Genomic DNA, 23,322 nt, shown 5'->3' with positions numbered 1-23,322 from the left:
TGTGTATGTGTGTGTGTTTGTGTGTGTGTGTAATGTGTCTTTTGGAAACTGTTATGACATACATGTTTCCATCGGCAGTGTCCACCCTTGTCTGGTTGTTCCTAGCAACCACAGGGCAGTTTTCACTGGATGCCACTAATCCCACCTGCTGCCTTCGGGTCTTATCTTTAACACAGGACCTGGGGGTTCATCTCTGGCTCAGGGCCATTACCTAATTTCAGGAGTCATCCAACACACCCTTGCTTCCCCGAGACACACACTAGACTCTCTTGGAACCTCAGTTTCCACTTCCGGGAACTGGGAGGATTTGCTACCTGGGAGCCACACAAGGGCTGGGCCAGGTTATCTGACATAGCACCAGAATCCTGTCACCAGGACAGCTGCCGTGTCTGACAGACAAACAAAAGGCATGGAGCGCCAGTTAACCTGCAAGCCAGCAGCAAACAGAAATGGTCTCCCCCTTTGGCAATGAGCGTTCTTCCTTTGCCTTCCATTTTACTAAATCATTTCATAAGGCATTTTCCAACAGACACTGGCTAAACATTACGAGTCTTTGATGGCCTGTGGGCTCCCAAGGTTGTTTCTCAGAGCCAGAACAAGGACGGGTGTTCGACTCTGTTTCTGAAGAGAAGGCTGGAGGTGGGCAGGAGGGCAATTTGAACAGACTAACAGTGTCACCAACAAAACCTTGACTATTCTTCCTGAGCAGAGCCAGCTGACTGGCTCTCTGAGCAGGCAGAGTTTGTTGGAATCTTTCTGTATCAAATGGGGACCTGCTCAGGAGACACCCCCCCTTACAAGCTCACAACCACAGGCAGAAGACAGACTGCATCTGGGCCCGTTGTCCTAAGCAGCTGCAGCTGGGGGGAGCCACGCCTGCTGGGGTCCCAGGCCAAATGTAACCGGGAAGATGCAGATAATAAAAATCTACTTGTCACAGAGACATTCCTCAACTGTTAGCAATCAACTGGGGGGTGGGGGGGAGGCGAGCACGAGGGGGTGGGAAATACCGAAGGACATCAAAGAGGGGTCTCGCTCACAACTCTGTTCTGTCTCAAGGCTCTGTAATTTGGGAAGGTTCTGTGCTAAGTAATTTGTGAGCCTCCAAACACACAGGTTATTGTTTGTGGACAGATGGCACGTTGCGTTTTATCGCTTTTCCTTCTGTGGGTCCTCATACGCAGGACTAATGTGCATTCGGAAGTCTTTGTCTCCCGGCTAAAAATCTCTAATCTAAAACAGGCAATCAAGCACAGAGGCAGAGGTTTGGAGGTATAATCAGAGTTTTAAAAGCAAAGGAGAGGAGGGGGGAGGGGGAAGCCGGGAACCAAACTGCAGTCAGCACGCAGATGTATGTGTAGAAGCGGAGAGAGGATCTGCGTATTAAAAGTGGGGGAAAAAATGAACAGGATTCTGAAATGCAGAAGGGAGAGGGCACCCTGTCTTAGCCTTGACCGGCACCTGGGCACCGTCTGGCATCACCCGAGTGTGGCCTCGGCTGACTCGCCATCCAGAATCCGGGGGTCTTTGTTTCTACGTGCAGCGTGGCCGTGGCCGTGGCGGGGCCTGGGGGAGACCCCTTGGAGAAGCTTCGGCCGCCCTCGCGGTTAAATCACGTTGCTACCCAGGAAGGAAGTGCGGCAGAGGAAGAAGTTCACTCCTCTTTTCTTCCTATGGATTTTTCTCCTCCTTTTTATTCTGAAGATAGAATTACTGTTTGTAAGCATCTGAAAGTCATTAGAAGCTCTGCAGTCTGTCAGGTGTCGACGCAAGAAACTGCTGGAATCAAACGGGTGCCTGCACCCAGGGCTGGGGATTTGTCATGTGCTGATGAGGAGTTATAATAATATATGAGCAAATCACAAGCATTCTGCAAATTAATCAAATTCTTTCCCCCCTTCTCCCTTGTCTCAGGGAGAGTGGCTTTGCAGGCAGACGTAGGTGAAGCCAGCTCCACTCACAGATGGTCGCTCTGGCATCAGATGGAATTTATGTAACAGTAATTCTGAGTCCCTGCCAAAGTAGCAGTGAGCACACCAGGGAAGATTGTAGAAGGCGAGTCATGTGGTTCTGCTGAGGTTGTTGTGGGAAGTTTAAGGGGGGAAATCTCGAATTTTCTTTTACTGTTTTTGCCTGAAGGGCCAGAAACGGAACGCCATTCTGCCATGGGCGAAATCCGTCACATCTCTCCTTGCCGACTGCACTGAAACGAGCGAGCGCTTCGCAGCTGTTGCAACTGCTGGCGGTGACAGAGCCCCAGACCCGATCCCCGCCCTCCCGGCTCCTTACAAGATTGAAAGGGGAATGGGTTCACAAGGTGGGCGCAGCCACTCGCTAAGAGGCCGGCCTCTCTCACCTACGCGCGCACCCCTCCCCTTCTGCTTCCCCTGGCATTGCGGAGACCTACCAGGGCTTTTCTTTTCAAGTGTTTTATTAAATGAAGAGTCTAACAACCCTCACTTTAATTACACACGAGCTTCGTTTATAATTCCCCTGGATTTATTCAAGTAGTTGAAAACGACGGTGCTGGTGATTAAACCGATCCTGTTAGTTTAGCAGGGTGTTGGTGTGTGATGTGTGTGTCACAGGGTGCTTGTGCGTACCTGCCTGTGGGTGCTCGTTCTGAGGCCTCCCTGTGCTAATGACACCCCTATCCTGCCTTTACAACCGCCCCCTATGGGACGGTTTGTATGGGACAAAAGGACACAGGAGCTGACCTTCTGGACCCCCTGTGTTAAGGGGCCCTTTCACACTACCTGGCGATTTTTTCTCCCCTCTGCAGAGGGAAATCATAGCAAGATGGCGTGGAGGAGGCTTCGTTATGCAATGGAAGTCCTACAGCTGTGGCTTTGGGTCCCTCCCACCCCCACCCTGCCGGCCCTAATGTAAAGCCCTGCCCATTTGTTTTGGTTTACGTGACTACAGAGAAATAAGTGGATTAGAGAGAAACTTTTGCATGCTTCGTTGCAGCTGCACGCTGACATCTGTCATTCCTCAGCCATCTTCTGGATCATGCCAGCAAGAGAGAGCAAAGTCTGACACGTTTGATTTCCAGAGAGAGCCTTTTATTAAGGGGAAGAAAAGAGAAGAAAGGAATAGCATTTCTTTTGTGACTCCATGAAAGGGAGGTGGGGGGGCTAGCTACCTCTCCTGTGGGCACTATTCATTCATTCATTCATTCATCCATCCATCCATCCATTCATTTGTTCACTGACGGGCATGCCACCACAGTAGCAGCCATCCACGAGCCGGTTGAAAGTTTATGTTTCTGTCCTTTTTTCTTCATCATTTCCTATTGTTCCAGAACTAGCTGCAGGGGATGGAGCATGCTGAGTAGACGCTGCCTTCAAAATATCCTGTCCACACATCTCCGTGGACGAAGGCCCTGGGTGTGGATGACTAGCAGACACCAATTCCTTTATGGACAGGGGTGTCCGTGATCCCCCCTCACACATTCTCTGGCCTCCGTACCTAGACTGGCACCGCATCTGGCAGGATGTGGCTGCTTTTGCCACAGTTTTTAGAGAGGTGCCATCCACAGGAACCCCACCCCACAGGAAACGTGCTAGTTTTGATGAGCGATGTGCGTGCGTAAGTCGTGGGTTCTCACAGATAACCTTGGAGAACAACTTCTGGTAGACTGCCGTTTCAGTGACTGTTTTAGATCTGTCCCCTCCCTCTGACCACTGTGTCTTTCGACAGGGAAGCAATACACAGCACGCCCTTGGCATAAGCCGTGTTACCATATCGGTGTCCCCCTCCCATACCTAAACTCTACCACAAAACAGAAATTAGTAGGAAAAACCGATGTGTTCTTCATTTTCAGAGACACAATGGGAAACGGGAAGCCAGAGAACAGGCCACGACCACCCACTTGCTTATTTCACTGGGTGTGTACAGGAATGAGGCCCGTCTGGTGCAGAAAAGGACGTACAACCCCCCCACACACACACTCATGCACACACACACACACACACACACACACATACACACCTACTCACTGCAAGGTAAGATTGAACTTCCACACAGGACTTTGTAAAGCTGAGGCTAAAACCTCCATACTGGCACAGCCTGGATGGGCACACACAGGGTGAGAGAGTGCCAGACAGGGCATTCCAGAAGTGGGTGGCAGGGGCAGGCTCTATCCGCTGCCTCCTGGAAGAGCTTGCTAGACCTTCTGACTTCTCCAGGGAAACTGGAAAACCATATTTTTGCGTGAAATCTTTTGTTTGTTTGTTTGGCTTTGTGTGTGTGTGTGTGTGTGTGTGTGTGTGTGGTGTGGCGTGTGTGTTTAATACATAGATAGCATACTAGAACTTTTCAAAAATAGTATCAAAACATTTAAAAAATGTGCCTGGGGTGCATGAGGTGGGATGGGGATAGGGTGGGCTCCAGAGTTTGGGGCTGTGAGGTACAGGTCAGGAAAGGTGATGCTATCACAGCTTCCCTCAAAATGGTCTCCCCACACACTTCCCAGCACCACCTATGGAGCATGGTACACTTGAACTTGACCAAGACCAGGAGTACTGTCCATGAGATTAGAGACCATGGGAACAGAAGTGACCCAGCCACGGTGCAGTGGGGCTTTCCCTGAGAGGAAACTAACAAAGCAGGCTGAGTAATCCCTGGGATGTAACACAGACTACAGGGACAGCCTGCAGGGAAGGCTGCAGGGAGGGAGGAGTGGGGCCACCCATTAAGGGAGGCAACCTTGGCCTGGGAGAAGAAGGAAGTTGGCCAGGATCATGGGGAGGAGCAGAGAGTAGAGGAGGACAAGGTGGAGATTGTGAGCTCCCTGAGACCAGAAGCAGAGAAGAACCTGTCCAAGGTCTGCCTGTCAGGGCCCCTTTCTCACCCCCTCCAGACTGTCCCCAGCTCCATAAAGTGAAGCATTAGGCAGAGGGGACTGTTCACCCCAGGGAAGCTTCCACTCTCCTTCTTTACGCAGCCACTCCTGTGAGCAAAACTGCTAAGGTTTCCATCCTCCTCAGGGGAGGGAGGGACCTGTAATTCTGGAAACTGCCAGGTTGGACGTACTCAGGTGCCCACTTCATGCTTTCAACGAGAAAGAGGTGCTCGTGGGTTCTAAAGGGGAGAGAGTGTTGTGATAGTTTCACTGTGTACTCTGGGGACAAGAGGGGACACATTTCTAAAGCCAATGGCAGCAGTATACATCACAGGCAAAGGAGGCAAGATGCCGCAGCAGAAAACAGGGACCTATGAATGGTCAGGGTGGAGGGGGTGCACACAAATACAGAGGGACTCGATGCTGGCAAGTGGGTATGGCTGATAGGTCTCCCTGTTACTCTGAAGGAGCCAGTTGGCCCTGTGGTCTTGGTGGTTTTTTAGCAAGATTTAGCCAGGACAGGGCTGGTTAGCACCTCTCAGGAATTCCTTGTTTGCCTAGGGGCTTATCCATGTCAGCTCAGCACCCAGAAGGCTGAGAGACTCTGGTATGACTAGCAGGTGTTAGAGCTGCTGATGTTAGAATCGCTCTCTTTTTTTTTTTTTTTTTTTTTCCTTCTGAATAGGGTCTTTATTTTGTTTAATATCTTGAAATTGATAAATTGCAAACTATAAAAACAACTAGGATATCTGCGTTTGAGTCGTCGCATATGGCTCTGAAGCACTTCTCCTTTTCTCCTAAGGTTGTAAACCTCAAAAATGCTTAGCACAGTGTCCACACCCCCACATGCTGCAGCAAAGTGTCCTGCCAGGTGTGGAAGCCACCGGCTGCCCCTGCTCCTGGGGTGCACTTCCCCACAAGGCTGATGTCTCCTTCGTGTGGCCTCTCTTGGCAATTCTTTCAATATTAAATGCACTCGCCCAGAGACAAACCCAGAGTCTCGTTAGAGTATTATTATATTACGCATCTGAAAATCTCCAAAAAAAAAAATGAAAGTAAGTTCATCGACCCTTTGAAGGTTATTTAATGATAAACGTAAATGTTTTCATAAAATCCGGTGCTGATTTAAGCTCCCGGATCAATAGTGGCAGTGGAGAGCATGCCGCCGGCCGGCTGACCACCCAGGCAGGCTGGTGGCTCCACAGACCATGGCCGCCTGAGGCAAACAAATAAATGTGGTGTGACTTGGAACCACAGGGAGTGGTCTGGGCATGGGAGTGCCTGGGAAGAGAGCAAAGAACAGGGGGTGGGGTGGGGGGAGGAGAAGGGAGCATGACATTGAGCCCTTACAATGCCCAGGGTTGCTCTCAATGTGGACAGGGTGGTCTGGACTCTTGTAGACCGTGCCTGGCAAAGCTCACGCTAGCCAAAGACCCCTTTCTGCTGCTTCTCCCGTTGGAGTTCTTCCCAGCCTGAACCCAAAGCTACAGAGAGATGGCCGTGGTCGGTTCAGCTCAGACTACACAGCCAAAGCTGGGCTCTGTCTCGGGCTTGGTATCCTTAGCCAGGCATGCATCCTCTCAGAGTCTCAAAGACCCTGTCCTCCGTGCGAACTCCAGAAAGGAAGCGTCTCGATATCCTAACCATACCCAGGAAAGATTTAGTTGACTCTTCTTACCAGCCACACGCTAAATACTTTACTGCCTGTCTCTCAGTCCACCCAAATTACAAACCAACCCACGTTCTATCTTTTGTCAGTATTACAACGCCCATTTCACATCCCTGAGATTCGGGGTGGGGGTTGGGGGGGGAAGAAGCTTCCCAAAGGTGCACACAGCCCCAGTCAGACAAGGTCTGGTTGGGACTTGAGAGCATCCACTTTTCACCACTTTGATTCAGTAAAATCGAAACTACCAGGGCTCAAGGCTCATACCTCCTCTGGCCCTTGGTAGCCGGGTCTGGGATAGGGGTGATGTGACGCTGCCCCCACCAAGTTTGTCTCCTCAGGAAAGTTTGTAAGCTGCCTGCCAGGCGTATTAGCTTATCCTTGGTTCTGTCGTTTGTATGTGCCTGTGCCTGAGAATATATGTATGGGCCGGTGTCCCTGGAGACCAGAGCGTATCAGATCGCCTGGGGCTGGTGGTCAGGAGACACGAGATATCCCGAAAACCCAACCTGATCTCTCTGCAAGAGCAGTGAGTGTTCTTCAACACCGAGCCATCTCTACCAGCCCTACCTGCTAAACCAGGACCAGACTTTTAGCTGTGGTCTTTGCCTGACGTTAGGTGTTGGGATTTTTCTGCCATATTACATCAGCTCTAGGCTTTTTTCATCATCAGCTCATGACAGATGGTGTGTAAGAGAACTTTGAAAAGTGAGTCTTTTATTCCAGTACAGATTTAGGTCACCAAAACCTTTGCACAGGTAGTGAGGAGGAGACACACGGGTCTCTCGGCCAGTTCCTCCCATCCTGGGCGTCTTGTACATTACTGGATTACAGTCATCACAAGCGATGAACCAGTATCGACACACTGCTGTTAAGTCACCCGATGTTTCCCTCAGACTGCCTTGGTTTTTACTTAACGGCCACGTTCTGTTCTGAGCCCTCATTCTGGAGGCCCCGTTGCACGGGCTGTCATGTGCCCTCCAGTCTTCCTAGCCATGAGGCCTCAGGTTCCATTTGTGATCACCTTGGCTGTCCTGAGGCTGTGCCTTGTAGGACGTCCCTCGGCTGCAATTTCTCATGTTTAGACTAGAGCTCTGGGTTTGGGGAAGAAAGATGACAAACCCGGAGTGCCCTTCTCGTACCAAATCAAGAACGCCTGCCAATGTGACCTTGAGCACCTGTCTAAGGTCGGGTTCATTTAGAGCTCTTCACTGCCAGGCAACACTGCTCCCCCTCTGTGGGCCAGACAACCCGCACCTCGGGATGGCACCCCGTCTCTGGCTCCCTCAGTCGTCAACGTCCACATGAATTATTTGTCATACGCACTTGCAGATCCTTCCATACATATTTACTGATTCAATCATTTATGTCAGTGTGATTGCGGATATTTATTTTATACATTAGGCTGTGATTTGGGGCGATATTATTTACTTTGTTGTTGAAAGTGGTCTGCGTCCGAGCCTTCGGGGCTCCTTCCTGGTTCCACGCTGTTTTTGAGATGCCCTCGTGAACCTTTTAATGGAGGCTTTAAAAAGCAACAATTTATCTCACAGCGCAAAATGTTCTGGGATCAGTCTCCTACATTCTCCAGCCCTTGAAGTATCAGCCACTTTCCCGAAGGGCTTGTGACGGTGCGTCTCTGAAATGTTCCACCACAGGCCTGCCTTTGAACGCCTGGCCCACAGCTGCTGGGATGTGGGAAACCGGGGAATCTTTGGAACTGCAACCTCACTGAGAGAGTGAGGTTCCCCGCTCCTCGCCCCCACCTCTTCCCCCTCCTTGAACATTTTGTTGAGAATGGCATTCGAAATCAACTTCAACCTTCCTAGACCCTCTTGGTTGAGGAACACCATAAAAGATGTGTAGGAACATGGTAACAAAGTGTGTGCAGGGAAACTTTATGTAACACACCCGTAATCTGTCTGTATATTAAGCTAAACATGATTTCTCGGTGATGCTGCCAACGAGTTACCACCTGGATAAGACTTCGCTTAAAATGAATGTGCTTTTGAGTAGCCTTTTAAATTAAAACCCAAATCACTTGGAATTTAAAACCTGAAATTATTTGTACTATTCCAAAGTGTTTTAGCGTCTTTGATTAGATGAAAGAATGCATTTTTTTTTGAAAATGGAAAACATGAATTACATACCTGATTGGAACATTCTCATCTACTCAGAATTAGGGCGAAAATTTAGGAAGTGTAATATATGCACCCAAGGAAGCAGCTCTTCTTGGAGGTCCCTGTCTGTGTAAGTTGAGCAGCCTCATTGCCCTGCTGGCCCTGAAGCTGGAACAAGAATCTTCTAGGGATTCTAGACTAGGGGGCCTCACACTCCACAAGATCAGGGTCAAAGCTCTTAGCTTATAGAGAGAGCAGAATAGGAAGACTGGGAATCCCAGACTCCAGGGCACCTAGGGAAAACCAGACCACCACCTCAAAGTGCTGACCTGTCTTCGAACCTGCAGTCCCTGCCCTGTCCTGTGACTTTCCCCCAAGCACAGACACTTGGGCTTCCAGGGGCTGATTGTCTAACATATCCTAGTTGGCTCTGCAGGTAAAGCCATCCTCCCACTTCATTAGCATGTGTTGTGCTTAATGTATTTTTTTTGGGGGGGTGAGTCCAGTGGCTTAGATATCCTTGTATTATCATCAGCCTCATTAGAGCACACGGGAGGCAGCTCTTCCGAAGCCTTCCACCCTGTGTGAGGCAGCTGTGAAAGCTGCTGCTTTTCCCCACCCCATCTTTGCTCCCTCTAGAAAACAGCACCCTGATGTGGGTACAAGGATGGAAATATCGTTACTTGGATGTTCAGGTCAGCTAGCCACACATCTGCAGGTGGACTGAACATATGGGGGGAAATTCTGCAAAGTTTCACAACTCAAGATGTGTTTTTAAGTAAATACTGAGCACCATGAAGGATCCATGTAAAACAAGTGATATGCGGACACACCCTCCTGACACTTCTCGTCTTCCAGCCTCTCTTGAATACCGCTGTTAACCTGGCGTCTCATTTATTATTGTGTAGTTGGACCATTGGTGATGATGTCTCTACGGAACACGCAGTACAGGTCTCTCCCTCCTTCCATGCACCAAACAGTAGAGTGAAACAGCTGATCACATACCAGTTTCATTAAGTCCGTTATTTCTCAAAGACTTGTCTTACCTTTAATTATGTGTGCATGTGGGGTGTGTACGTGTGAGCACAGTGCTCGTGGAGGCCAGAAGAAGGCGTCAGAACCTCTGAACTTGGAGTCCTAGGCGGTTGTGGGCCACTCCTTATGGGTGCTGTGAATGGGAACTGCGAGTGTCTCAATAGCAGCAGCAGCAGCAGCAGCAGCAGCAGCAGCAGCAGCAGCAGCAGCAGCAGCCAAAAGAGAGAGAAAGAAGGAAGGAGACAAGAGGAAGGGTGTGAGAAGGCGTGAAGTGTATGCTGCTGCTTTACACGCAGAGATTGTACATCCGCAGATTTTAGTGTCCATAGTGGGAGGCTGTCTTGGATGCTCGCACACAGCTGCAGCTGTGACCACAGTACCTGAGAGAGCCTAATAGAAGAGTGACTTATTTTGGCTCACAGTTCGAACCCATCACACAGGGCTGCCGTTGCAGAGTCCAGGTGTTCCCTCACAGTGAACGGGGAACAGGGTAGGGCAGTCACAGAAGGGGCCAGACAAGTCCCTGAGGATACTTCCGCATGATCACTTTCCCCTTGGAAGCCCTAGTTGCCTCAGCTCCATCACCTATCTACTTAAATTATGAATCCATCAGCGATTTCAACCACCGATTAAGTCAGACTACTCACTGTCTAATTGGATCTGGAAATCTCTTCAAAGACATGCCCAGCGGCATGCTTGCTAATCTTCCTGTCTCTCAGTCCGTCAAGTTGACACTCAAGACCAACTGTCACATTGAAGAATGAATGTCTCTCTGGAGCCAATATTCCAGCGGTGTCCCATGTGCTCAGTACAAGGATCTGATGGTCTTCTGGAGAACTCTATGGGATCTGTGTCCATGCATCTCTCTCTCTCTCTCTCTCTCTCTCTCTCTCTCTCTCTCTCTCTCTCTCTCTCTCTCCTCTCTCTCTCTCTCTCTCTCACACACACACTATATATATATATATATATATATATATATATATATATATATATATATATATACTTTCACTGTGTCTATGGAACACCTCCTGGAATATATTTGTTGAGAATCCTCTGGCAAAAAAAGGGTTTGCAGGCAGCATCCAGAGTGGTAGAGAGATGAGCATGTGCCTAGCATCAGCTTGACCAAAACTCTCCTTGGGTCAGGCTTTAATACCTGTTAAAGAGGAAGCCACCTTCCTGCTACCCCTGCTGCCCCCTTGCTGTCTTTTGGAGAATCAATCAATGAAGGTGACTACTTTGAGCATGCTCTGAAGAGTGTCATTACTGAATGCCAGGGGCTGATCACCCATTCACCCATCCACCCACCCTCATCCTCTGCCCTACATCCAAGAGAAGCCATCAACTCAGAAGGTGTGGACGCACCAAGCTGCGGCTCTCTGAAGCTGCTGCCCATTGCTGAACTGTAACTAATGGATGGCCCCTCAAGGGCAGGCATTTTCCTCTCCCCCTTAGGTGTAGGGGAAGAATAGCTATTTCCATCGTAGCAAGTAAGAAAAATATCTCATTCCCCAACTTTCACTATAAACAATGTACTGCTTGCTTTCTCCTCACCCCTCTTGACCCTCCACACTGTATACATATTTATATATTATTCATAGTGGATTAAAAATGAATGTGTTCTTTACCACGGCTCTACAGTGCAGTGACAATACAAATTAACGTACGATGTACTTACTTTTTGCATGGCAGTGATGGGAAATGTTGATGGCCTCAAAGCAAGAGGTGCAGAGAGGAGGGTGGGGGTTGACGGGGGGGCCATCTGGAACTATTCCAGTGTGGGCCTCCGACTCTGGCTGATGAGGGCTGGGGTGGCTTAGGTTTCAGCAATGCTGAAGCACTAGGAAGGGCTGGTCACCTCTTTTCTCCCATGAGGCGATGTCCCAGTGGCCTGTGAGCATCCTACTGTCTCATCTCCCATCTTGAGCTACCCCCTTCTTGTTCTAGGATCCTCCACTGATCCACTGCCTTCCCTTGGTCCTGTGTTTCCCTTCTCTTCCTCTCTGTCTCTTCTCTTGTGTGTTTCATTCACATCTTCTTCTGCTAGAAAATACTGATGTCTGTGAAGAGCCTGCGTCATGCTGTAGTGGCTAACAGCAGTATCAGAACAAGCAAGCAAGCAAACAAACCACCCCTCCTCCAATGAAACCCCAGGGTCCCTGTCCTCATGGCATTGCTAGTCTTTTCGGAGAGGAGCAAGCATGGTCATTTTACTTGTTCAGTTACCGATGTTAGGAGTAGGACTGAAGCCATCACAGTGGGTTTGGAATAATCAAGAAGTCATTCCGGAAGCAGAGGTAGCCTATACTGAAGAGTAAAGTGAAGGCAGAAAAGGAAGGAATCCACACTGGAAGGGCTGTGCAAAGTCCCCAAGGGAAGGAGGAGTGGAGAACAGTTGGAGACTAAAGGAACATCCTATGTGGCCAGGGGATGGCAGTCTTGGAGGTAAGGGAGAGAGGGATGGAGAGATGGCCTCTTGGGTAACTTATTGGAATCCCAACTGATCCTACAACAAACTGCACCATCTTACAAGGCTATTCAGACCCAGACCCTCTCCAGTCCTGCCATCTTCAGGAGCTTCTTCTAGCAAGGGGTCATGTGCTCAGCAAAGCCTCAACCCGTGTTTGCCGTACTTCATTTCAATGAAATACATCGACACTGGTTCTTCTGGATGTGGAACATCTCACTTTCAAGGTTGTGGGATGGGGAACTGGGGGATCCAGCCGTTGGGTCCAGATCAGACAGGAAAGGCACTTCCTTCCACTGTTCAGCAGCAACCACGGTGGTAGTCTGAATCCAAACTCATTGACAAACCTAAACCTGACCACTCATGTGGAGGAGGAAGACATCAGAAAGAAAGAGAAGGTCATACATACCAGGGCCCCAGGCTTCCATGCCTGACCATCGGCCATCCCCAACTTGGGATGCTATTTTCACTGCCACCACCTTGATCGGCCTGTCTAGTGGGAACTGCTGGATCAGACCCTTCTCAGGTCTAGAATCATTGGACCCAACTCTACTTTAACGACATTGATGGCAGTCATTGTCTGCAATTCATGAACACCTGTGGACCCCAGAATCCCCTGCTCATTTGTGGGCTCCTACAATGGGGTGGGTACCTTGGCCAATCTTTCATCTCACTATGGGTAGATGGGAGTTCCTAGGCAACTGGTGGAAAGCTCTGTCCCCCTGATGCCCAAACCAACTTCACCTTTGCCAGCAAAATGCCCCATTTCTATGTGAAGTTTTTGTTCTCTATCTACCTCAGCGACAGATTGGAAGGCTCCTAGGCAGATTGGTGCCTCTGAGCCCCTTCTGTTGTCCATGTCCATCAGACCTGGATGCACACAGTGATGTATTCTGTGGCGTTCTCTACTGTGACTTATTTGGGACCCTTTCCTGGCATTCTCTCACCAAAAGGCAGCAGACATCAACGTACATGAGGCTTCCATATGCGGGGCTTCGAATGGGCCAATGGGAGACAGAAACTAGGGTCTGGCTTGAGTCAGGAATTGGTGGAGTGTCCAAAAGAGGTCTTGAGCAATGACACCTTTCATTTGAGAATCAAGCATCTGACCACTGCAGGCTAAACTTTACACTTAACTTTGATTCTTGGCCAGCACATGGTTTTGGCATTGCATGGCTTCTTCAGGTACCTGCTATCTGTCTTACTCCCTCTTTTGGCTGGCTCAGCTAGCTTCCTTAGGTAGCTCAGACCTACCTGCCTGCCTAGGCAATGGTAGCACCCACGGCAGGTCATACCCTACTACATCAATTCGCAATTAAGCCCTATAGACAAGACCACAAGGTAGTCTGATGAAAGCAATTTCTCCGTTGTGGTTGCTCCTTCTTGAGTGAATCTAGTTTGCACGAAGTCAACAGCTGAAACTAACCAGGGAAGTCGCTGTACCTATTTGGGGAGTTGAAGATTCAGAGTACATTGTATCCGTTGGAAACCTGGTCTGAATGCAAATCATTCAGATTGGCTGGGTCTTAACTTCCCCATCTGCACAGTGGAGGCAATATCACTTTTTGGCAAAACTTCCATGGAGTTCAACTCTGAGGATAAACGTGCAGGAATCAGTATAAAAGAACCATGAAATGAGGCCTTTGGGGTCTTAAGATCCTATCATTATCATGTATAAATTTCTACTTACAAGTCTGTAGGACGACCTAGACTTCTTGAAATTCTAGGACTGCTCAGCTCACCCCCTCCAACGAATGCATTCAGAGCTCCAGATGCATTTGCAGGCGGCTTCCATTTCACCGAAGTTAAAAAAGCAAACCAATCCAATAATGGCTGGACCACGAAAGTATCCGAATCTGCCAGAATAATCGTCCATCATCTTTGTCTCTACCAAGAAATCAAGATTCAGAATGTAACCGTAGGATCAAATCATGATGAATATTTAAAAAATTGATTGGTGGGGAAAGTGAACTAAGTGCTTTTGTGTCAAGTTGGCCAATGCGAGAAGCCACTCCCTGCAAGCTGAGGTGATACCGAAGGCTCTCTGTGCACCGTGCTGAGGCTCAAGAGGCGTGGCCTCTGAGGGGACAGGGTCTGCAGGAAGGGTAGCATTCAAAGGTTGGAGATGGGGATCCCCAAACAGAGTGATTCTTAGCAGCATGACGGAGGATGCAGTGAAAGGTGTTGGCTGTTCAACAAAATACTCCGTGTGTGGAAGGCTCCATAAGGTCCTGCTGACTGAGGATGATTCATAAACAGAGTCATTGTTTCTCAGTGTGTCCATGAGTCTGCGGGCCTCGGGGTTACCCAACATTTCATTTTGAAAACATGACTGACGTATTATTTGAATTTCTTCTCTCCCAAAACTTTTCACATCGCGGTAATAACCATTAATTATGATAAACACATCAGTGACTCGATTCCAGATCTGTATGAGTCACCCAGAGTCTGAGAAACTTTGGACGGTACTTTAAAGTGTTTCTGCAGTTTCATGGTGTCTCCCTTTCCCCTGAATTCTGTTTTTATTTTTTTAATTAAAAAATTATTTTTAGTTAAACGCATGTGGGTTTGGGCATTGTGAAGTGTAGTGCTCTTGAAGGCCAGAAGATCCCTTGGAGCTAGAACTACAGGTGATCGTGAGTTGCTGGACATGGGAACTGGGAATTGAACTCAGGTCCTCTGCAGATGCAGTGCTCACTCTTAACTGTTCAGCCGCCACCACCCCAGCCTCCAGCCCCAACCTCTGAACCCTTTGGTGGGATCTTCAACTGCTCCAGCACCAACAGGCACTCATGCTAAGCTGATTTTTCTCTTGCTCCGTAGTTTTCCACTTATAAAATGTGTCACTTTTCAGTGAGAGCTGGGCATACCTCTAGGGTATTCAGGGAGGGTGGCTTTATGAATTGGATCATTGAGTTTTAGGCACTCAGTGTTATTCTGATTGCTTGCCTAAAATCTGCTGAACCCTTCTGATTCTCAGCTTGGCCCTATTTAGAGTCCCAACAAGGGAGGAAAAGTAGACAAAATGTGGCTTCTCCAGTTGTTTCCCAAGGACTGATGTCTACCTTAGTTTGATTTCCTTTGCTAAGACAAACTTCCCAAGGTTGAGTACTATATAAAGAAGAGAGGTCTACTTACCTAACCATTCTGGAGATCTAAGAGAGCAGGGCTGCCTTCTCTTCAGCTCCTGTAAAGGCCACTAGTTGTACCACAGCATGGTGGACAGCATTTGGCAGGAACATACCTATGAAGGAGTGAACTCAAGGCTGATGAGAAGAGCTCAGACTCAGGGGTTATAATTCACTCGCCCAGAAGCTGACCCCATAATCCCTTCCAAGGAAAGCATCTCCAGTGACCAGACGAAAGTCCATGCGACTTTGGCTCCAAAGACTCCATCACCTCTTAGCACTGACACATCGGGTGCTGGGCTCACAATGTATGAGCTACTGGGGAACACACTCAAGTAAACCACAGTAAGATCATGAGTTAGCCCTCAGTCTAGACCTCACCTTGTGCATGCCGAAGAACAAGGGCATGTACAGATGGAAACTACCAAAGTATCCATCTCATGTGAACGTAGAAGGGCTGTACTTGAGGATGGGGAGGGAACCAGTGGCCAGCAGGAGGTGTTGGGAACAGGAGAGGTTAATAGTCAGAGGGTATGTTCAAAGTATAAGACATGCATCTATGAAAATCTCATTGTGAGATCAATTGGCTTATGCAATTAATATATCCTAATAAATAAGAAGCAATGCTAGTCTCACAGCTCCCACTCAGGGCCTTCTCTGTTTCTATGGGAAGATGGCCAAGCCCTGAGGGTAGAACCAGGCGGCAGAAACACAGGCAGGAATCATCACGCTGGTGGGCCAGCTCTGCCGCTGGGTTTCTCCATTCTCGTTCTCTTGCTCTGCAGAAGGGCAGAAGGCAAACACATTGTTTTGTTTTGTTTTTCCTGCATTTCCTCCCAACAATTAAGAGTTTGCAGAATAGGTTTCGCAGGTGGAAAGTTGGCCACCTGAAGCCTTGTGTTGCTACAGCCATAGAAAGAAAAGCAACAAAAACCCTATCCAGGATTTATAGCCATCACCAAACCTGAGCCAGATCAAACGGGAAGCTATGAGTACTTTGGGGGCACTGGGGATGTTGAGAGTCTATGGCTCTAGTCTGGGAACCTGGGACCCTTCCCAGGGGATCTGCTTCATAGTGAAATGGATCTTATCCTTGAAGGAGAGGAGACTTTAGATAGGGTACAGGAACATATCCTGGAAATCTGAGCTGTCTGGTGTAACCAGACACCCTCAGGCAGAGCCATGAGGGTGCTGACTAGTCTTTTGGTATTTGTAGCCAGCAAGGATCTGGGACAAAGAAATACCAGATTGATCTGGCCCACAAGGTGTGCATTGTGGTGGCGCAGGCTGGAAGGTGGTAGTTATGGATGCCTCTGAGACTCCCAGGTTCACAGTACACACAAGGGCTGTTACATACCACAACTGGTTCTGCATGATAAAGGGAGAGACCCCTCAGGCAGGGGGGGTTAACCCTGGGGACCCCTGGCCATGAGGGAAGGGGAGAGCAAACTGCCAAAGCACACTGAGAAAGAAACAAAAGAGCTAGACAAGATGACACGGTCTCTAACAGGAAGAGAGGGCACTCCGGAGACAGAGGCAGGGGTATAGTCCAATGTTAGCCTGAGCTATAAAGGGAAAGCCGGATTCAAAAACCATCCAAACAGGCAAAAGAATGAAGATTGGATCACTGGGCAGAGGTCCTAGTGTAGGCCTAGCACTGGGAGCCTGAAGCAGGAGATGTTACACAGAGAATCCCAGTGTGAAAAAGAAAGTGAAAGGAAGGAGAGAGAGAGAGAGAGAGAGAGAGAGAGAGAGAGAGAGAGAGAGAGAGAGAAAGAGACAGAGAGACAGAGAGACAGAGAGACAGAGAAAAAGACAGAGAGGGAGGGAGGGGCGCAGAGAGACAGACGGAGACAGGCAGAGAGAGACACAGAGAGAGACAGAGACAGACACAGAGAGACAGAGAGAGAGAGAGAGAGAGAGAGAGAAAGAGAGAGAGAGAGAGAGAGAGAGAGAACAAGTAAATGAGACCATTTCTGCTGTTTATGTATTTGGGGGATTAGATGGTTGGTCCCTTACTTGCTGGTTCACTTTTTTAAGCAAATGAGTCTGGGCCCTGAGCCCTGGGCTCTGCTCTGAAGTGTGGTGATGCAGCTTCTGAGCTTTGGGGAGCAAACACCCGCACCTTCCTGGCACGAGAGAGACAACACTAGATCCACTGTCACTTTCCAAAGCAGGCACTCAGTTTTCAAGATGGCAGAAGGTGCTAGCTGTTAGTCACAGAGCAGAGAGATCAAACTTGCAGGATCAGAAAAGCTTCCTTAGGAATTCTAGAACCTGTCTGCAGTTCTACATGTGAGATCTTCCAGAAAACTATCATATTCAGGAGTCACTCTTCAAGTTTCTGTTATTATTATTATTATTATTATTATTATTATTATTATTATTATTATTATTGTGTGTGTGTGTGTGTGTGTGTGCGCGCGCGTGCGTGTGTTGCTGTGTGTGTCTGTGTCTCTGAGCCATGCGAGTGCAGTGCCCTAAGAGGCCAGCAGAGGGCATTGCATTCTCTGGAGATAGAGTCACAGGGGGTTATGAACTGTCCAGCTGGGATGCTGGAAACAGAGCTAGGGTCCTCTGGAAGTGCTAGCACTCAGTTCTCTTAACCCTCGAGCCATCTCTCAGCCACCCCCTACCCCGACCCCCCAAAAATTACTTCTCTGATGCTCAGGCTGACCTTTACCTGATCCATGTGGTCCCTGCTGTCCACCCTGACCCTCCCAACTCCTGAAGCTGTGCAGCCCAGTCATTCCTTACATCTTTGATTAGAGCGGGTTACTCAGCTCCTGTCTCCCTTACCCTCCAAACATTGACTTCTCAGGCTTGGTCTAACATTAGTGAAGAGTTCCTGATGCGTAACACGAGTGGCTTTGCCCTCAGACGGCAGTACGGATCCTCTCCACAGAAACGTAATGGGTTTGGTTGTACCTAAAATCACCGATGTGCAGTTAACTGGTCGAATCTGCCTGTGCTCTCTTTTTTATACACACTGGTAAATTAAGAATGGTTTTACTTAAACAAACAAACAAAATGGTTGTTTGGGTGGGAACCTTCCAAGAGATTGCTTCATGCCACCTGACTTCAGAATTCAGTATTCATAAGAGTAAAGTTTTGAATTCTGTCAAAACAAACAAACAAAAACAAAAACAAAAGAAGCAACAAACCTGGGACATGAGCTGGCCATGGCTCAGCAGGTAATCGTGCTTGTGGCCAAGTCAGAGAGTCTGAGTCAATTCCCAAAACCTACGTGGCGGGCGAAAGGAGACAGGCACTCCCGCAGGGATCTTCTGATATCTACACATGCTCTGTGGCATGTGTGCTCATGTCTAAGGGCACACGTGTGCGTCTGTGTACATACACACGCAACAAACGAATGTGAAAAGTGGGATAGCTTGCTTCGCTTTTTCTTCTGTTAGCACTTAGTTTTTATTGAGATGGTTCTAGGTATTGAACGGTTTTGGTTCTCTCTTCTGGAAAGTCAAGACCGGAAATTCTGGTCAGAATGGGAATCCTTTCGCAGGGAATCCTTTCCCTGTCTCCTTCAGTTTTTCGAGGTGCCTAGGATGTCACTGATGGGGGTGATGATATGTTGGTCTTAAGGCTCAGGGCAGGGTGATGACTGAGGTGTGACACACTGCTGACAGGACACTTTCTTTCCCTACAGGTCACAGGCCTTTCCAGTGTCACTACTGTCCCTACAGTGCCTCGCAGAAGGGGAACCTCAAGACCCATGTCCTCTGCGTCCATCGTATGCCTTTTGACAACAGCCAGTATCCTGACCGCAGGTTCAAACGTTCCAGGGTTGACTCGGAGGCTTCTGGGAATTTCGAGGAGGCTGCGGCTGTGAAGGCCGGGAGCTTTGCCGAGCTCACAGATGAGAGAGGCAAAGGCCAGGAGGAAGGCAACTGAGCAGAGCCGTCCACCACGACACTCCTCTCTACAGTTTTAAATCACGCATCTGGGCTCACCAGTTTGCTAACTGCATTCCAAGGGGGAAAAATCATGTACAACCCCTCACTAGTGTATAGAACGTTTAAAAGAATTTTAAAAGATATCTATCTATATATATATTAAAAAAAATCCCCCAGCCCTTGAACATGGCTGCTACACTGTTACCCAGTAACAAGAACTTCCAAGAAATGCAGGTGGGAGAAAGAGATTTTAGAAATGGCCCCTGTGTCCTTCAAGCTCTGATAGCTGGAGGTCCTTCTAACCCAAGAGTCATCTTTGTCCAAATAACCCCAAACAAACAAACAAACAAACAAAACAAAACAAACAACAAACCAACAGCTATACCATTCGAGTGATTTATCGTCTCCTCGAAGGTTCTGTGTTCTCCTTCTTAAAAACACCTCTATAACCTGACACCGGCTGCCGTCATTCACCCACCGTCCTAATGAGAGGAGCTGGGAGGTAGCTGAGGTGCCAGTCAGACTGGGGCGGTCACTGCAGGGAAATCAATTCACATGGTGTCACTCTGCACTCTGGGAGAAATCCTAGCCGGCCCCGCATGCAGTCAGGGAGCGCCAGGCCTGACCAGCGCTGCAGAGGCTGGTAATCTAAAGTGTGCTTAAAAAAAAAAAAAACTACACAGCCGGATGAATCAGTGGTCAGGAAGTGTCTGCAGACACTTTGATGAATCATTCCTTTTTTTTTCTTTTTTTCTTTTCTTTTTCTTTTTTTTTTTTTAAATATCGAGTTGCAGTACAGAAAGAAATGCATTTCATTTTATTATTTTCTGTCCTGGAGAAGTTTTGATATCAAAAACAAATTGTAGGAAACATTCTAGAAACTGTTACTAGGAAGCCAGAACAACTCTACTCTCTGTAGAAAGTTCTGGTGACTGACAGCAATTTGTTTGCTAATGGGAAGGCTGCCTTAGATTGTGTTTAAAAACATTTTTTTTTATTTTACTAAAATGAAGTCTACCCTGGCCCTTGTTACTAGATTTCTTCTTTCATGTGTTATTTTTTAAGTGTTGTGGGCATGAATCAAGATTTTTTTCCCCTCCAGTGAGCTCTTCGAACGTAACTTGTATTAAAACACGAACCAAACGCCCAGAGGTCTGTCACTAATGAAGAAAACAGTTTGAGTTAGAATGTTCATTTCTTTGAAACAAATGTGTTCTGTATTTCTGTAGATTGTAGTGATTTGAACACTCAAATTTTACCAAGCTCTGCACCACACTGATGGAGATTTTGAGGGTTGACAAGAAAACACTCAGTTCACAAAACAAAACAAACAAACAAAAAATAAAAAAAACAAAAGGTATAAGAAAAGTCTCAGAAGGATTCTTCTGGAATCCGGTAGAATGCTGTCAAAGTCCCCGCCTGCCTTCTAACACACTTCCTTTGAGTGACATGGAATTGGTACTGTTGCTTGTGACGGTGGAGACGTAGTGAGGTATTAACTTCGAAAACGAAATCATTTAGACTTGGAGAGAGAGAGAGAGAAAAAAATGTCAATAATTCCTTTTAGTCTGGGAGCACACTATAAAACCCCAGGGCCTTAAAAACTTCAACTCTGCCTATAGCAGTTTACAAAAGTACTAAGCTGCAATCAATGTAAATAAAATTCTTAGCACTATCCTGAGACTGAATTTCAGGCTAATAAGGAATCCGGTTTGCATATGCTGTCGAAAGGGTGTCATCCGACCTGGGTTTCACTGGGAATGCAGCCGCTGGGCAGCGTGGACCCATCTGGCATAGAGCAAGCTGCTTTCTTGCTGGTGTTTGTTTTTCCTTTTCTTTTCTTTTTCTTTTCTTTCTTTCTCTTTTTTTTCTTTCTCTGCCCCTTCTCTAGAATAGTTCTCACTGCCTTACTTAACCCGAGTTGATGGACTGTGGCTGTCTCTCTGTGGTCCACAGGAGGCCTGGAGACGCTGGTGGAAAAACCGTCTGACCGTAGTGAGCATTTAGGGTTTTAACTGCACTGCTGTGTTTGGTGATTGTGCCAGTGGCTTGCTTTCTGTGTGTTTGCCCCACCTGTGGTATCTTAGCAAAGAAAACTTAAAAAAAAATAAAAGAAAAGAAAAAAATAATAAAAAGGAAAAAAAGTGGGAAAAAAAAAAGAGAGAGCAGGAGAGAGATCCACATTCCGTGTCTAGCACTTTGGCGCTGGTGCAGCATCTTTTGTGCCCTCCAAGCATCCTCCGATGCTACAGGCAATAATTCTGTTTGTGACACTGGGAGCACCCTCCCCTTCTTTGTGGCGTGCGTGTTGATCCCATTTTGTCCTGTCCTACTAGCTGCCCCCCACCCCCTTTCCCTCTGACACAGGCTTTCTTTCCGGAACATTTGTGACTTGTAACACAAGCCCGTGGCAGCCTCTGTGATGCAGCGTCAGCGTCGCGTGTCACCAGGCTCTCCTATCCGCACATCTCAGCCCTCACTCCCCCCACCCCGTGACTTCTGTAGTCTGTGACGCTGTCCCCAGCCCCGTCTACATTCTATCTTGGAGGAACTCTGAGATCATAGAGTAGAGGAGTTTGTCGCTATGCTTGTAACAAGTAGAACACTTTGTATTTAAAGTTTATTCTTGGTCATTATTTATTATTATAATACATCAGTTGACAGAACTTTATTCTGGTATAGAAAGTATTAAAAGTTGTTTTTTTTTCCAGCGATGACTGTTTTCCTTTCTGCTGTTAGGAATAAAATGTCTTTGAAGCAGTCCAGTTTTTATCCGGTGTTTTATGCAGTAAAACCCCCTACCTTTGCAAAACAAAAATCCAACACCAAAAAAAAAAAAAAAAAAAAAAAAAAAGTCTGACTTTGCCGAGTCCTACAAAGAATAAAACCTACATCTCTGTGCTTGTAAAGTCTTTGGCAAAACTTGACCAGACTCCACTTACAGAAACGGTCTGTCATATTCTATATAGCAGATATCCTCATTCCTCATGGCTTTGGAGGATATCTGCACACACACACACACAGGCACAGACACACAGACACACACACACACGGGAGGAGGAGGCATTCACCCTGGAATCATGTCTGTCCACACATACACACACAGAGACACACACACAGACACACAGACACACACACACACACAGGCACACACACACACATGCACACACACACACACACACACACACGGGAGGAGGAGGCATTCACCCTGAATACATGTCTGTTCACCATGTGCATGCAGTACGCACAGAGGGGAGAAGAGGTTGTCAGATCCCAGGAACTGAAGTTATAAATGGTCATGAGCTGCCATGTGGATGCTGGGAATTGAACCCCAAGTCCTTTGGAAAAGCAGCCAGTTCTCTGTCCATTATTTATGGGTTTGTTTGGTTTATTTGTTTGAGGCAGGGTCTCTGGCATCCAATTTTTGATAGTGCACATACAATGAGTGTGTGTGTGTGTGTGTGTGTGTCTATGAGTGTGTGTTTAGTAAAACAAAACAAAACAAAAACAAACAAACAAACAAACAAACAGGAAGCTAGAGAGATGGCCCAGCCATTAAGAGCACTTGCTGCTCTTTCAGGGGACCAGGGTTCAATTCCCAGCATCCACATGATGATTCACAACCATCTGTAACTCCAGTTCCAGGGAATCTGACGCCCTCTTCTGGCTTCCACAGGAACTGCATACATGTTGTACCCACTCATACATACATGCAGGCAAAGACTCAAACACATAAAATGATAGGATAAAACTAAACAAATCTTGGAAAATAATCATCATATGTAAAAAAGAATCTTATCCCCAAACTGTCAGAGGAGACTCTGAAGTCTTCCCCTTGAGGCACCAGAGCAGAATCACCGAGGGATAACTGCTGTACCGGGGTCTCCAGAAGACTCTGGTGTGTGCCCACCACATGAGGGGTGGAGCTTCATTTTGATTTGTGTTGCCCTTGGTCTCAGATGCAAGCCTTATCCAGTGCACGCTGCAACTCTGTCCACAGGAGGGCGCTCTGAATCACTACCAGCAAACTCATCTGCCCATTGGAAGTCCCTATGGGATGTGAGGTTCTTGGGTGGAACTGTCTATCCTCAGCCCTGATGATGTGTCACTACAGACATTGTGAGTGAGTTAGGAGTGTACAGTGTAGGT

The 23,322-nt window shown here is 47.7% G+C and overlaps 1 protein-coding gene across 10 annotated transcripts in view; it reads left to right on the top strand.

The window, feature by feature from the left end:
* The window catches only part of Zfp536 (zinc finger protein 536), a 463,247-nt gene extending 441,314 nt beyond the window's left edge, over positions 1 to 21,933 (top strand). For all 10 annotated transcript variants that reach the window (XM_063283757.1, XM_008759270.4, XM_063283740.1 and 7 more), the window contains one exon: positions 18,927 to 21,933. In XM_063283757.1, the coding sequence (XP_063139827.1) occupies positions 18,927 to 19,171 (245 nt within the window). In that variant the 3' untranslated portion in view covers positions 19,172 to 21,933. The remainder of the gene's footprint in view (positions 1 to 18,926) is intronic.
* Positions 21,934 to 23,322: the final 1,389 nt, after the last annotated feature.

The sequence above is a fragment of the Rattus norvegicus genome, chromosome 1, assembly GCF_036323735.1.
Source record: "Rattus norvegicus strain BN/NHsdMcwi chromosome 1, GRCr8, whole genome shotgun sequence".
Classification (NCBI taxonomy): domain Eukaryota; kingdom Metazoa; phylum Chordata; class Mammalia; order Rodentia; family Muridae; genus Rattus; species Rattus norvegicus.
The sequence above is the reverse complement of the archived record's forward strand: the minus strand, read 5'-3'. Positions and strand labels throughout refer to the sequence as shown.